The sequence below is a fragment of the Cydia fagiglandana genome, chromosome Z (assembly GCF_963556715.1).
Source record: "Cydia fagiglandana chromosome Z, ilCydFagi1.1, whole genome shotgun sequence".
In the NCBI taxonomy this organism is placed as follows: domain Eukaryota; kingdom Metazoa; phylum Arthropoda; class Insecta; order Lepidoptera; family Tortricidae; genus Cydia; species Cydia fagiglandana.
This window is the reverse complement of record NC_085959.1, coordinates 10,905,588-10,922,163: the sequence shown is the minus strand read 5'-3', so window position 1 is coordinate 10,922,163 and position 16,576 is coordinate 10,905,588. Positions and strand designations below refer to the sequence as shown.

Genomic DNA, 16,576 nt, shown 5'->3' with positions numbered 1-16,576 from the left:
TCCGTTGTGAATTACTCCGAGCATTTACTGACCTATAACTGATTGAGGTGAAATGTAGTTCACTTAAGTCAGTGATGCAAAGATAGGACGTGTATAGGCTTTAAATTTATGTAAATAAATATATAAATTTAGTTATGGGAATACTAGTGAATGCTCACAACCTCGTCTGTGTGGAATCATAGTTAGACCGTAAAAAGCAAAGAATATAATACTCATACTTCTATGAAATTATGACGTATAAATAACATTTCCACTGCATGGGCTATCAAATCCGCTGCAGACTTTTATTGGTGCGACTATAAGACGATTCGAATGACATATCGTTCGTCAAATTATAATGTGTACTTTAGAAGTTATGAGGGAACAAATGAACATACATACATACCCACATACATACCGGTCAAAATCATAACCCTCCTTTTGCGTTGCCGTAGTCGGGTAAAAAGTACGGTACTTTCATATCCCACTTCCATCGTTAATCCCATCGATAACCTCCCTTTTTATACCCTCGAGGAATGATTTCCGGGATAAAATAAATAAAATAATGTTAAAGTAGGGATCGATGGACAAAGATAATAATTTAATAAAGTTAAGAATGGTAAATAATATGTGGTAAAATATAGATAAAAACCATAAATGGTAATACGCTAGAGTTAGATCAAGAAACGTTTGCAGCGATTTTGATAGCCCACGCAGTGTAAGTCTTATTTTAAACGTCGAACTTCATGAAATTATATTAAGACGTATAAATAACACTTGCACTGCGTGGGCAATAAAAATCGCTGCAGACTTTTCTTGGTCTAACTCTATTTTTTTGTGTTGGGTCGTGTCAAAAGGCGTAAATATGTTGGATAAAGTTTAAGCCGAGCTTTACATTTTCTCTATGGCTTGCGCTTTTCTATACGACACTGGCGACGCCGCTGTCAGAGCGGCAGTAGAAGAAATTAACTATCTCAATATCCAGGGATTGAATTTTTTTAGGTTTTTAATTTTTAATTTAAATTATTTAAAATGGATGAAGAAGGCGATAGTATTTTGATGGAAGAAAATTATTACCAGTTGCTGAATGTTTCCAAGACGGTAATTATATTATTGCATGTGTATTTCGTCAGAGATTTTACTTATTTTGATTAACATTATTATATAACGTCAAATTTGATCCTAAGCAAACAAATTCTCGTAAGTAACTCATTTTGTTGTCCTACACAACTATTAGGAATTGTAGATCCAGTAGTTTAGGTATAATATTTATTGCGGACTTAGTCAAAATGAACGTGATATTGTGTCACGTAATTTAAGGTTAGAACCGGCGATGATATGCTATTTACGGTTAGATAAAACAACATTAAGGCTATATTATTGCAACAGTGATAACCCAGCATCCATGTCTCATTATTTGCAACTTTAAAATTCACATCATGCGGTGAACTTAGTACATGTTTGGTAATGCTTTCCATATCATGTCATGAGTTCATGAGATTACTAAAGAAACGAAAATTCGACTTGAAATTGTTTCCACGAGGTTTGGTCTTGATACTTGTTTTGACATTGTGATTGTATTGAAAGAGCATTACTATTACATTCTGGACTAAGATTTTATTTCCTAAGTCCTTGACCTACTTTAAATATAGTTTGTCAATGGACTGTCTCATTTCAATCATAGACAGAAAGAATCATACTATCTTTGTCGTACATTAGTACTAGCACCCAAAGAAAATCATGAGTATAGTTTTCCTGGTTCTTACTGACAAATTGGTTTGACCAATTATATTTATATTATGTACCTAAGCGGACCCGGTTATGTCCTTAAACTATGTCCAAGACCACCGGTGGACGGGCAGCAGCGTCCCTCAAATACGGTGTACTCGACTGCGATCGCCAACCCACCTGCCAAGCGTGGCGATTATGGCATTCACCCCCCCTCAAGGGGGAGGCCTATGTTCAGCAGTGGACGTCTTATGGCTGAGATGATGATGTAGCTAAGATTTCCAAGTGTGAAGTGTCATTTCACTTCTACATCATAACCACATATGAAGTAGTTTCCATATTATATGTATAACCATTAATATAAGGAGCCTGCACACCTGTTATTCAACACACTTCACAAATTAGTCAAAATATATATTCTTGATTTATTTAAATTAATTACATGGCATTTTATAAGCTATACATTTCACTGAATATATTGCTATGGCTCCCTTAACACATTCATTGCCACCCAGCCAAACAAGACGTCCGTGCCAGGCCAATACAATTTCGACATATAAAGCTACAAAGTAGTACCACGATCCCAACTATCACATCATCTGGCCTGGGAACGAAATCGAATTTTCGGCACTGAATGTCTTAAAAATCTTAAGTTGGCTTCGGCAGTTTGGCTCTCACCCATATATGAAACTCCACGAGGAAAGGTACCTTATTGCAGTTATGTAGCACCGCAATAGTATTGTACCATCGTAAATAATAAGCACCAACCTCCATGAGGTACCTTTGCCCAACATGTAATGTCACATATATGTTATAACAGGCATCACCAGATGAGATCAACAGTGCATACCGGCGGTTCAGCCGCATGTTCCATCCCGACAAGCACAGCACAGATCCGAACAAACAGAAATGGGCAGAGCAGATCTTCAACAAGGTTAAGGAGGCTTATGAAGTGCTATCCGATAACCACAAGAGAGCTATATATGATACGTTAGGTAAGCATAACCAGATATTATGTCCTATACTCTGTTTTTTTAAGATTAGAATTTTTCTAAACTTAAAAGGAACCCTGGCATTTCGGAAGAAAAACGTAATTACCACACGTTTTTCTTCCGAAATGCCAGGGTTCCCATGACATTTAATATTATGGTGCAATAATATGTAAATAACACTAATTTAGTGCACAGTTACTGAAATTCAATTATGGAGAAAAAAGATACCAGTACTTTTGAGTTTATAAAATTTCTAATCTGAAAAATGGGATTATAGAGTTCAGACATATTTAATAAATTTAAATTTGCTAATTCAAATAAAAAGGTAATTAATCTAAACCCTATTAAATAAAGCCTAGTAAGATCATTTTTTTGTCATAACTATTATAGAAACAGTTTTTATAAAACTGTAGTATATTAAATCAGTAATATAGCTATACAATTATCATAAAATCTGTCTACTTTAATTGTTTCAAATATCAAAACTTAATTTATATTTTAAAATTGTTATATTGTGGAGATTATGTTGTTCTACTTATATGTTTTAACACTTAAATGAGGTTGTGATATAGTTTTATATAAGAATCTGTACAAACAGCAACACTCTTAAGGGGTCATCCATTAATTACGTCACACGAATTTCTAGGTATTTTGACCCCTCCCCCTCTCCTTGTCACACTTGGTCACATTTGGCAAACCCCTCCCCCCTAGAGTGACGTCACAATTTTTATACGCTTTCGCCTAATATTATTAATATTTTATCAAAATATTTTTGACGATATAAATATTAGTAATTTTATAACCCAAAACTGCTTAGGAAAGAAAATTAAACGAATAAAAACGATTATCGTTTTAAAAACTTGTTATTTAAATGTATAGCGAATAAAATAATTTAAATAAATTTTCGTTTACTGATGAAGTTAAAGTGACGTCACAAAGTTTGTGTCTCCCCCCTCCCCCATGTCACAATATGTCACATTTTCTTGACCCCCTCCCTCCCCCTAAACGTGTGATGTAATTAATGGATGACCCCTAACTGTCCATGAGTGGACCTTATTACAAAAGGCATAAGGTCCACCGATAGACTGTGTGGGCGATGGTATGAGGCTGTTGTACTTTACTACTGTAGTTGAAATCTTAATAATATTTGAATTGTTGACAGGTAAAAGAGGTTTGGAAGTAGATGGCTGGGAGGTTATATTTCGGACGCGAACACCTAGAGAAATTAGAGAAGAATATGAAAGGTAAGTACAAACCTCATACTAATATATACATGGGTCGGTTAAACTTTTGTACCGAGCTAATAATAATGGCGATGTATGCAGCTCGGGTGCAGCGGATCGGGCAGCGACCACCCCTCGCCCCTCGCGCCCCGGAAGATTCCCCTGTCTATAGTTCTTTTTTTTAGCATTAGAATGTAAGCGAATTCAAAGACATATATATCCGCACCGCAGGTCCAACGCCATAGACGGATTAATCGGTCACATACCGCAAAGCAACATAGACCTAAGTGCATATGCATAAAGTTCAATTTCATTTTTGAGACTTCGGTGACGTGGCGCCCGAGTGACATCTCCCCACCATAAATTGAGTATGTATTATGGTGGGCAACAAATAAATTCGAGCAATCATAGTGTCGCATTGCGTATGTTTTGTCCCTGACGGAGGCACGCGTATAGCACTTTTATAGGATCCTACCTTCTATGGGTCGAATCCTAAACTTGCTTCTTTTGTGACAGGTTAAAGCGCGAGCGAGAGGAGCGGAGGTTGCAACAGAGCGCGAATCCTCGCGGCACCATCACACTCTCAGTCAACGCTACAGATATGTTTATGAGATATTACGATGAATATGAAATCATGTGAGTACTAAATCAGATGGTAGTTTAGGTAGTGGGTTTGCAACCGAGACTGTACGGAACTATGCTCTACGCATTCTGTCAATCCATTCATACACTTCCATCATAATTGGATTGGACTTCTAATACTTACATTATTTTATTGAACTTCATAATTTCTGATTCTGGAAAATGCTTCGATTTTTGTGGCTGATTCGATCATCTCATCAGAAAATCTGATTCTTAGAAAACGTAATTTACTGGAAATTGTTGTGTTACTTTATTAATACATATAACGTTTTGCTTGTATTTTATGTTATTCTGTGATAGACATTAGCGCCTATGATGTACTTACATTATATTGTTTTGTCTACAGAGAAGAATCAAATATCCTACCGAATATAGAGGTATCAGGCATGACCATCCAGCAATCTATAGATTCGCCCATAACTTTGAGGGACACCATGACACTCTCAGGGAATATATCAACACAGAACGGAATCGGTAAGAATGCAGATTCTCCTCAGACCATTTTAATATTATTTACATAGCCTGGGAATGGTAACAGCTGTCATCACCAGGAATACTATACCTTTAACCTTTTACTATCCCTTTCATCTCAGAACATCAAGGATGTTTATAAAACAGCTTACATTTTTAAAGTGAGAACTTCTTTAGCGGCGCTGTGTACTTTTAGTGATGGGGAAAAAATGTTGAATTCGCGACAGGTCACGTGACCGACAGATTCGACAGATTGAAAATTCGTAAGACGGACACGTGACCTGATCGAAAAACTGTTACAATGCCATTGAGTTTTCACTTCTGCCGGCACTCCCGGAGTGTAACCCGTTGTTCTTATTTTTTTCAGGTACCGGTTCCGTGAACCTAAGCAACCGCCACCTTAGCTCCGAGAAGGGTTGGACGGAGTTCGAGTTCGGGATAGGCAATGGACCACTCCTGGGCTTCAAAATGTTCCGTACCCTATCCCGGCTGATGTTCGTCAACTGCGGCACTGTCATGCAGTTCACGCCGAGGGGAATCGTGCCTAGTCTTGTCTCAAGTACGTCATCATCTTTCTAGCATTGTCACTGTCTTGTCGAGGTCCAATTAACAACCCCCTAAAATATTTTTACAAAGATCCGCCATCTTCGAAACCGAAGGGAACTAGTTTTTTTTGGATGTTTTGGTATGCCACTAAAAAGCGACTGGGAAATTCCTGAGAAAATTAATAGCAGCGTCTGCCACCCAGGAATACTTTTCGAAACAGAGATATATATCTCTACGACTGCCGACTGGTCATCGTGGGGAGTCAGACCAAAACCCTCCACCATTAAACAAAAATAATAATTAAATTAATCAAAGTAAACGCAAGCAAAAACAAGGAATATCAGAAAAAACTCTAGTTACCCGATCGGACAACATTACAAAAATTGAAACCAGAGCAAAAATGTACTTCGCAACCCTTAATGCTAGAACACTGAATTCAGATGAAAACTTGACCGAACTTGAACTTGCATTGAATAAAATAAATACCTGGAGCAGAGTGGCATTAGATTGGAGAGAGTGGAAAAGGTTGGAGGAGGCCTTTGCCGAAGGGCAAGCAGACAAAGAATACAGAAGATGGGAGATAATAGAGAGATAAAGTGCAACTATATTCTATTCTCTGTTCTGTAAATAAAGGCTATTTTATTTATTTATTTATTTATATCTCTACGATTCGCGTTAACAATTATCTGTCACAATCTAATTGTTCTACATGTAGAGACACTTCTTTTTGGTAATCTATTTTTTAGAACCACTATTTTTGATGCTGACTGTATATTAATCGGGGTTCTACACCACATATAGCCTGGCAAAAAAGAGTGGAATTTAAAAACTGGCAACAGTGTAGTGTCGTCCCTTTTAAATCAATGTATATACGAGAACGGGACGACACTACAGTGTTGCAACTTTTTAATATCTACTCTTTTTTGCCAGGGACATAAAAGATAACCAAAAAAACCCTTATATACAGCAATGGCGCTCCAACTGGACGCCCACTCGGTCGGTTACCTGACGTACCGCGCCGGCGGGCAGGGCGGGTCCTCCATGACGTCCATATACGTGCGCGACTCGGAGAAGTACCACACCAACACGGCCATCCAGCTCGGCAACCCACACTCGTTCATCTCCTTCAACATCATGAGGAAGATGCCACAGCACGATATGAAACTGCGCTTGGCGTTGAAGTAAGTTATCGACCCTTTCACTGCCAAAAACGTCAACTGGCGAGCCTGCAATGGGGCTGTCCATAAATTACGTCATCTTTTTTGACGTTTTTTGACTCCCCCCCCCCTCTAAAATCATCTTAAAATCATGCTTCGAATGACCCCGTTTCCTCCTATGTCATGCTACCAACATCCGATGTCCAGACCTAATTTGAAATGACGTAATTTATGAGTAGCCTCAATGTAGTTTTGATTTAAATACGTACAGCTAGCGGTTAATATATAAAAGCTGCAAAAGTGGTCAAATAGTTCGTTACACCATAGGTAATTATTTAGTACGGTGTGAAGAACTATTTGGCCACTAGCTGCTACAATATATTTGACACTGCCTGTGCAATTGACCACTAAATGCTAGAGGCTCAGAAGTTAAGAAGTGTATAATGCGATTCTACTCAGTGACGGATTTTCCTTAAGACCCAGTAGGCCTGAGCCTAGGGCACCAAGATATTAGGGGCGGCAAACTGTGACAAAAATTCGCTGATAATATCAAGAAGTAACTCAAAATGTAGTCAATATGATGGGTGCTAAAGAAGAGGCGGCTACAGGGCCTGGGGCCTAGGGTGGGAAATACCGCAAATCCGCCACTGATTTTACTCAACTGCCTATGCGAATTACTATATAAAACGAATTACTATATGAATATAGAACTAAAGTAGAGTAGAAATCATTTATTCATACAAAATATCAAAGAACAATTCAAAGAAGAAATAGAAATGTGAAGCCGAAATGGTCTCCGCAACTCAGCAATGCATTTGCAATTAGGAATTTTCTCTTTTGCTACACCTTATGTCGTTGGAATAGGGTTTATTATGTCAACGATGATATGTAAAATTGGTGTTGTTCTACAGACTCGGTACCTTCGGCGCCATAGCAGAGTACGGGGCCGAGAAAAAGGTGTCTAAAAACAGCAGCGTGTCGGCTGCGGTCATGCTCGGCGTTCCCAGCGGCGTCATCCTCAAGCTCAAGTTAGTATATTTATATACAATAGTGATATAGTCAGTCTTCAATCTCGTACCCCATACGGCCACTCAGCAAGCTTCACTCGGCTTCGTATCCTTAACACGGGACTCGACTGAAAAGCTCTCCATTAAACACGATTGTATAAAATACTATTATTCACTAGCTTATAAGCTTATAAGAGATCCATTGCACACTTCCCGCATTTGCGTTTAGTCTTCGTATGCCCCGATATCCGTCCTGTGGGATCCAGCCTGTGGCTAGTCTATGGTCAGTACAGGAGTCGGCGCAAACACTACAGAGTTCTTAGACCACTAACTGAAAACAACACCTGTGGCTCTTTTTATGCAAATTTTTGCTGCATTTGGCTCTTTTTCTAAAAAGTTTGCCGACCCCTGGGTTAGTAACATCAGTCAACACGTATATCGTATTCAGAAATGTGCGAGAGACTTTTGCATAGATGGCGCCCTCATAGCTTGCCTCTTCTTCTATGAGATATGGCTTAAAGCCGGCATCGAGGGCACTGTTGCATAATAAACTACAACGAATATTACAAGCAGAACTTCTTTTCTAATAAGTGAAGTTAGAAAAGGAGTTCCGCTTGTAATATTAGTTGTAGTTTATTATGCAACACGGCCCTGGGCATAAAATACCATTCAAAAACAAAAAAATTGCCCATTCTAGGGATTGACAGGGCAATCTATGCTGGCGCCATCTGCTAAATACTTCGACCGGCCAACCCCATTGTTTATTATTTTTCTAGATGGACGTGTTCAACACAGACGATAGTGGTCCCCATACACCTGTGCGAAGAAGTGATGCCATCACCAGTCTTCTACGCCACAGTGGTGCCCATGGTCTCATGGCTAATTCTCAAGAAATTAGTACTGGACCCTATAGCGAGGGAGCGGTCAGAAAGGGAGCGGCAGAGATCTATGGAGGCTAACTTTGAAAGGTAAGTTGAAACTGGAATTTTGATTTGAGAGCAAATTTGTTCCGCCTTTTTAAACCTAAAAAATATTTTATCAATTAAATCCCATGAATTCTGCAACTTCGCACTCCGTACGAGACGAGCCTTTAGTATTGCGAGTAAAATGAAATCCATGAAAGTTTGCAATAATTTTATTCACCAGGTTACAAGAAATGCAGCGGCAAGCGCGAGCGACGGTGGAACTGATGCGGGAGACCTACTCGAGGATACGGAGCGACGAGGAGAAGAAAAAGGGCCTCGTCATCTTGAGGGCTTTGTACGGGAAGTTACCTGCAGGTATGAAAAAATTGCCTTAAGTCAGGGCTCTCCAAACCCCGGCCCGCGAAGCGTTTTGATCCGGCCCGCCGTCCGTTGGACAGCGTTCCGGCAAAGCAAAGTTTGCAGACCCCTGCCATAAGTAATTTTAGTATGCTTGAGGGTGAATCAATATTCTCTTGTCACTTGTTGCCATGGTTACAGTCTCCTGGGTCACTCTTAAAACTCTGGTTATATGTTATTTCAAATAACCAAATATACATTTTGATGGGTCATCTACTTAGCGTATTAGGGTGGTATAGTAATGAATTTAAACCTATTATATCAAACAATGGATTTAAATTCACGCGCACTGATCAGTGCTTGGACATAAGAAGGGTTAATGAAGGCCGGGGTTTCAGAGTCTGTTCGGAAAGAGAAGAGTCGTGGAATGTATGGGGCACATTACATTCCACGACTCTTTTTTCGACAAGACTTAGACTATATTTGTCGTAAAATGTATTTATAGTTTCATATATTGTTAATTTTGATCAGGAGCTTCAAGCCACGAGGTTGAAGCCGAGCCGACGGGCGACGCGGCCTCGCCCGAGTCACCGACTGCTTACAGCGAAGTCATCGACGTGACGATACCCGTGCAGTGCCTAGTAAAGGACTCGCGGCTGGAGCTGCTGGAGGCGAGCAAGGTAAAGACAGCTAACATCCGTGCAGCTTGCTGTTCCAAAAAAAATGCCATATTGATTTTCGGCTATCCCATCCTTGAAACTAATTACCTACGTATAGTCGTTAGCTTTCAAGCTGGCCCTTTACGGATAACTCTTTGGCTATCGTAAGTGAAAACCGGACTCGCCCACCGAGGGTTCCGTACTTTTTAGTATTTGTTGTTATAGTGGCACAGAAATACATCTGTGAAAATTTCAACTGTCTAGCTATCACGGTTCGTGAGATACAGCCTGGTGACAGACGGACGGATGGACAGCGGAGTCTTAGTAATAGAGTCCCGTTTTACCCTTTGGGTACGAAACCCTAAAAATGGGTCGGTCATTGGCGTATAATTCTATTTGGCACCTGAGCGCGGGCTAGTCTAACGCTCAAAAAACCAATGTAAGTGCACTCTCCGATAACGCGCATTTGTTACGCATCTCGATGACACATTTTGGACTGGTTCTGTAGCGTTCGACTCGCCGGCACTTAGTAATCGTAGACGGACCACACACAGCCTCGCAAAATAAAATAATAAATATTTATCCATTAGTTCATTTTGAATCTTATTTAAATTACCATAGATTCGTAATTCAATAACCGGTTAAACCGGTCAATTATGTGCAGGTAAGTAGCACGTGCGCTTTTATTTTCAATAGACAACGGAAGGCCAGCTACAAAACGAACGATTTATATTATAACTAATGTTACACCTTAAAATCGCTAGCTGGAGGGTAGTTATACGTTGTGTAATGTTTACTTTAGGCGCATACGAAACGGCAAATAAAAAGTAACTCTGTCTGTGTGTCTGTCTGTAAGTCTGTCACACGTCAACAGGGCACGTGACGTTACGGTCAAGTAATTTACTCTGTATAGTTCTAATCGACTTATTAAATAGAAATTGTCTGAAAAAATTACTGCTGTTTACGTTTTTATAATTATTTTTGTTGCTAAGGGGCTATTCATAAATTACGTCATTTCAAATTAAGGGGGGGCATTTCTGGACATCGGATGACGGTAACATGACGTAGGAGGAAACGGGGTCATTAGAAGCATGATTATTGGATGATTTTATGGGGAGGGGGGAGGGGGGTCAAAACCGTCTAAAATCCATGACGTAATTTATGGACCCCTGGGCCCCTGGGCTGGAGCCCCTAAATTTCTTGCATAGCGTAAAATAATTTATTTTAATCCTCTAAGGCCCACTTGCACCATCGCACTAACCCGGGGTTAACTGGTTAAACTGTTAACATAGTGTCAAATTGTACTGGTAACCATGGCAACTCCAGGTTTAACCGGTTAACCCCGGATTAGTGGAATGGTCCAAGTGAGCCTAATGCTCAAAAAATTGCCAGTTAAATTTGAAATCCATAGTGAAGTAAATATGGTTGAATTTCTTTTGTCCTGAAACCGAACGAAACAAAAGATATGCAACTCTGCTCCAATAGGGAGTATTACTGCAATATTCTGCCGCCAGAGTGCAGCACTGATTTGTTTAGTAAACCATAGAGTAACTTATACATACTTAAACAGTTTTTTGACAGTTGAAGTTTTCAATATTGTAATACTTTATTTTTAAACTAAGGGTCCTGAAGGGGATAAAACAAACAACCCGATAGTGGACAGGTACAATTTAATTGCCGGCCTGGTTAAGTTTACACTTTTGAGCTTAAACACTACTTAACGACTTATTGATAGTAAACTAAATTTATATTTATCTAACCGGGTTTTAATTATTGTTGGTGATACTTGGTCGATTGCGCTATTGGATAGTTAATACTAAAAGGTGAATAGTCCAAAATCGCAGTTTAGGAAAAAGTAGTGAAAGGCTTAGCTGCACTGTAGCGACAGTCGACGGCTCTCTCTCGACCAGATGGCCGGAGGTTCCAATAGCTCCGACTCTGGCGGTTAACCTCAAGGTACACCTGAGGGCAGGCTGAAATAAACGGTTCACGTCAATAATCGCATAATCCAACACAGATTCCGAATTTCACGGTCTTCACAAACGAATGTAAGATTACTTACCAAAGATGAGAACGTTGTCCCAATTATTTAATATAAAGCCGAGCCCGAAAAGCGAAGCGAGCGAAATTCAAAGGTGTATGTGAAGTCCCCAATCCGCATTGGGCTAGCGTGGGGACTATAGCCCAAGCCCTCTCGCGCTCGAGAGGAGGCCTGTGCTCAGCAGTGGGACGTATAAAGGCTGAAATAAATAAATAAATAAAGCCGAGCCCGGCTAGGTCGGGGAAGAAAACCCAAGTACCAAAATGGCCGAATCACTCTCCCCTCGGTGCCTCCTCTTCGATGTTGCCAGGGTTACAATCCCAAGGCATTTAACAAAACTGACGTGAAATTCTAAATACGGAAATTAGAACAGAGCGTGGTAAACGCTGCTGGACAAGCACGGTATGATATTTTTTAAGAAAGGGAAAGGAAGACTCGACAATCTATACATTCCTACCCGTTCATGGAGAATGATAATAATTATTTTGGTAAGAACTAGTTGTCGATCGAACTGGTTTCGAAGGGATTCAGACCTATCTCCCTGGCAACACGGAATCGCTGCCAACTTGACAGTCCATCGACACTATTCGAGACACAGATTTAATCGCCCGTCCGGCTTCATAGAAGTATTTTGTTATCTAAATATTTTTCCATTACAATATGACCACCAAGGCGGTTTGTTTACAGGTGGTCTAACGCGAAACGCGAAAGTCGGGATTTCTTTATCTACCTTTCTTTTGATCGAATGAGCAAGAGTGATAGAGAGGCAGAAACCGAAGTTTCGATTGTTGTGTTCCGCGGTAGGCCATGTGATTGACGTGACGTGTGATGTGTCATTAATGATGTCAATGAGGTTTGTTTACTGTATGTGCTAATGGTGCCACACCTACGCAGAGCTTTGCCTAATATCCCCTATTGAAAATGTTTTAAATTAGATAGGTTACGAGGTTAAATACAGGCAAAATTCATATTCACACACCTTACTGCAATGACAAGGTCCACTGAGGGTCACTAGGAGTATATCTGTTAGTATATTGGTCTTAGCAAAGAGAAAAGATAGTATAGAGGGCTATTGTCAAAGTAAATTTTGTAGTCACGGTACATTTACTGCTATCTATCGACACACGATTAAAACTTAAAATAAAATTGATAATGTATAAATTAATCAAAATATGTTTACGGATAAATGATTTTTAATTTTTATTGTTCCATACTGACTCATGTTCTTTCACTGATATGTGTTAAAATTGTTAAATATCAAACGCTGTCGTCAACGTCATCTAGCCGAGAATAGGCCGAAGCTGTGTGCGCCATCTATTCGAGAATGACTTTTTCTTGATTTCCGAGGCACGTTTTTTTCTTAGGCTTTATTTATCTTAATACGGAGTTATATACACGGTGTAACATGAGGAAACCGAATAATTCTAACCACGCATTTCTGAGGTCAAAAGAAGTAAAAAATTTAATACGAGTTTAGGTCAATGTCGCCAAAAAAATTTTTTTTCACTTATTTGTGTTTTTAATTTTTTTTAATGTATTTGTACATAAAAAAATAAATGTTATTGGTAAACTTGTCACTTAAAATTGATTTTTACATTTTTTTTCGTAGAACCTACTTTTTGCAAAGTGTTACTTGTCACTTTTTGACATCTTGATAGATGACATCTATCAATAAGGATATGTAGACTACGTCCCATAGCAGCAACATCACCATCAAAAATACCTTTTACACTATGTAACAATAAAAACTTGTTTTTTTTTTAAATTAATAATATCTAGGAAACTAGGCGAATATCAATAAAGTTTATAGAACATTTTTGTCTCTAAATATGATAAGGAATACGCTGTTAAAATTATTCGGTTTACTCATGTTACACCGTGTATATCTCTGATCTTAGTTTGTTTACTGTACATAATGTTTGGTTGTACCACAGGCGGACCTGGCCGGTTTCTTCGACCCGTGCGTGGGCGAGGAGAAGCATCTCACCATACAATACAGCTTCCACAAGAATCTGCACTGCTGCACCGTAGCGGACAGTCAGGCAGTTGTTTTGCCTCGCAACAGTAAGTAATCCCACTGCCTTGGCTGTTTTATATGAAACCATAATGTTATCTAATAGCTTTAAACGAGCAATTATTGTATATTTATTTATTTATTTATATGTATAGGTATATTTCGGGGATCTCGGAAATGGCTCTAACAATTTCCATGACATTTGCTATATGGGGGTTTTCGGAGCCGAATAATCGATCTAGCTAGGTCTTATCTCTGGCAGGCGTGGCTCACTCTGCGAATTCGTCGCTTTGCTACAGGTAGCTAAAAGTACATCCTTTTCACCCCAATTTTGGGGAAAGCCATAAGCCGCGCGTGGCGCTGTCGTCACCTAGCGGCCATATCTGTGCTGATCGTAACAGACGCGTTTTCTTAGAGAGCGAGTCACCTGTACCTAGTACTATTATTTATTCTGTGTCTCTGGGAAAACACGCATTTTTGAGTTTTTATGTTTGCCGAGCATAGCTCGGTCTCCCAGATATTTATCTTTAAACCGTACAATGGCTGGTAAAATCTTTAGGCTTGTTCACGACAGATGGCTATTAATACATTTGATTTTCTACCTTTTTCTAATAATTATAAAGTCAATATTACATGCATACGATTGATCGGCGTGATTTAAATATTTAGCTTTTTTATTTATGTTAAGGCATAAAAGAATTAAACACTGTCAAGCCCAAATTAAATAAAAAAATTACAAAAAAAATCATATCTACAGTACAGGGTGAAATTTTAATCACCAGTCATACTCTGCGTTGGTCATACTGAACAACTTTTATTGTGGGATCAATGCCGAAATCGCGAATAATATTTCGTAGTTTCACACATTCCTGCTGATGTGATGCCGCTGATTTCTGTGGTACAGGCAATTTTTTTCGTGATTTCTGCGTTAGCCCCATGCTATAAGTTGTTTAGTGTGACCTATAAAGTCACTACGCAGAGTATGGCTGGTAAAAAACTTTTCAACCTGTATTTTCTTTATTTTTTTAAATTCAAACGATCTATAAGCTCATGAACTCTAATTGTTTCAGATCATCGGATAAAGAACAGATCCTGAAGGTTAAAGTCGAGGAGCAGGTGCTAACTACAACGCCGAGTGAGAGTCCGGCGTTCATCCTATCATAAAATGTAAATGTATAGACTTAATTTACTGAGCTCTAACAAAATCCACTAAATTTCAACCAAAGATAGGCCCCGAGGTCTTTTCTTTTAAACCTGATAGTGAATACTGAATACCTTCGAGTGTCTCAACCACCACTGTGGCAGCTTTTATTTTCGAATTAAAAAGACTGCGCCATCTTGTGATAATAATGTGAAAACCCGTACGATGTTGTGGAAAATGCTCGAAAATGCCAGGCATCTCAGTGATGACACTGATGACACGGTAACGGACGCTTTTATAACGCTTAAAGGACCAAAGGGAGCGGTTTAGATTTTGCACAACACCTAGTTATTCGCACACTGGATTTGTCGCTGGCGACCAATCTGCGGGCAAATCCGAGAGTGAATACAGTGTGCTGCTGAGCACATAAATACGAGTTTCGTACTTTAGCTTGTACCCATATTTTTCTCACGTAAACATATGCGAAGGCAACATAATATAAAAGTCAATGTATGGAACTCTTCGTGCTCGGCGATAGAACTTTATCATGGACTAATCTACCGCGCTGATTTCAAGCGCTCGTATATACGGCGCGCAGTTCGTGTAGTGAAGCCGCGCTTTAGATTCAGTTTTTGCGGTTCCTAGATTTCGGAATGAATGTACATTTGCTGTGTGTATGATACCTAACGTTTGTTAACATTCCATATTATCCCTTGTAAATGTTATTAAACAGAATACCGTGACTTGAAATGTTTTATTAATAGTACACAATGTTAACCCTTTTACAGGCCATCATTTCATACAAAATTTCGGTACTAATGGGACTGGAATATTGGGGATATAATGAGAATATTTACCATCGCACTGGAAACAAATTTATGGCCTTTATAATGTACATAGAGGGATTATGTTTCCCATTATGACGTCTAATTTTATTGTATAATGATAGGGGTTGAATTTGCAGAATTTTTGATCCTTGATGAATTTCCTATGCCGTAAGTCCGAAGCTATTGTAAGGTCAAAGTACAGTCTCAAACGGAAGAAAAAAGTGTAGGTAAAAAAAGTTCGCGCCAAGTGAATATTTTCTCCGCTTTTTCCCACTTTTCTGTCCCATTTTATAGTTGAAATCAGTTACTTGAATGAAGTTCTTAAAACCACAGAATAAGTAATAGAAGTAAGTACGTACAGAAGATTCACTGTATAACAAAACCCCTGTTTATTAAGTATACCGAACGTGCTTTCGAAAGGCGTGGTATGGGCGTGGCTACCGCTAGGGTTGGCACCGTCGCAACTGAGTACCGTCACATAACACGTAGTCAACAATCATAACGTCGTTAGGATTCAGACTGCAGCAGCATTCCTGCGGCAGTATTGCAGCACGACATTACTGCCGACAATGTCAAAAACCGGGCAGTGACATCGATTATTATAGATTACTGTCTAAAAATGTATGTCCACGACTGTTCTAGAGATCTTGCACTATGCAGGACTGTTTTAAAGCCTGTTAGAGTTAGACCAAGAAAAGTCTGCACAGATTTTGACAGCACACGCAGTGCAGGCGTTTAAAATATTAAACGTCAAACTTCTATGAAATTATGATCTTGATTTTATTACGTAACATAGCGATTGATTACTGATTAGTTACAAGATGTAAAATACCATACCAATGTAATTAAGTGTCGCGTGGTTAAGTAAACAATAACTACATTTAATT

General features: G+C 39.2%; 1 protein-coding gene across 1 annotated transcript; it reads left to right on the top strand.

Annotated features, from left to right (window-relative positions):
* The first annotated feature begins 900 nt into the window (after positions 1-900).
* LOC134678310 (dnaJ homolog subfamily C member 11) lies at positions 901-15,605 on the top strand. Its single transcript, XM_063536814.1, has 13 exons — positions 901-1,080; positions 2,528-2,702; positions 3,862-3,943; positions 4,439-4,558; positions 4,911-5,038; positions 5,403-5,594; positions 6,549-6,762; positions 7,650-7,766; positions 8,522-8,713; positions 8,892-9,025; positions 9,539-9,687; positions 13,642-13,771; positions 14,792-15,605. Exons 1-13 carry the CDS (start codon positions 1,012-1,014, stop codon positions 14,815-14,817), a joined length of 1,728 nt encoding a protein of 575 aa, XP_063392884.1. The 5' UTR covers positions 901-1,011; the 3' UTR covers positions 14,818-15,605.
* The last annotated feature ends 971 nt before the right edge of the window (positions 15,606-16,576 follow it).

What these genes read in the sequence shown, in the direction of transcription:
- LOC134678310 (XM_063536814.1), top strand. Translation starts at nt 1,012, where the DNA reads ATGGATGAAGAAGGCGATAGTATTTTGATGGAAGAAAATTATTACCAG. An exon ending in CGTGCCTAGTCTTGTCTCAA is followed by an intron (nt 5,595 to 6,548) that starts GTACGTCATCAT and finishes CCTTATATACAG; the next exon opens with CAATGGCGCTCCAACTGGAC. An exon ending in AGCTGCTGGAGGCGAGCAAG is followed by an intron (nt 9,688 to 13,641) that starts GTAAAGACAGCT and finishes GTTGTACCACAG; the next exon opens with GCGGACCTGGCCGGTTTCTT.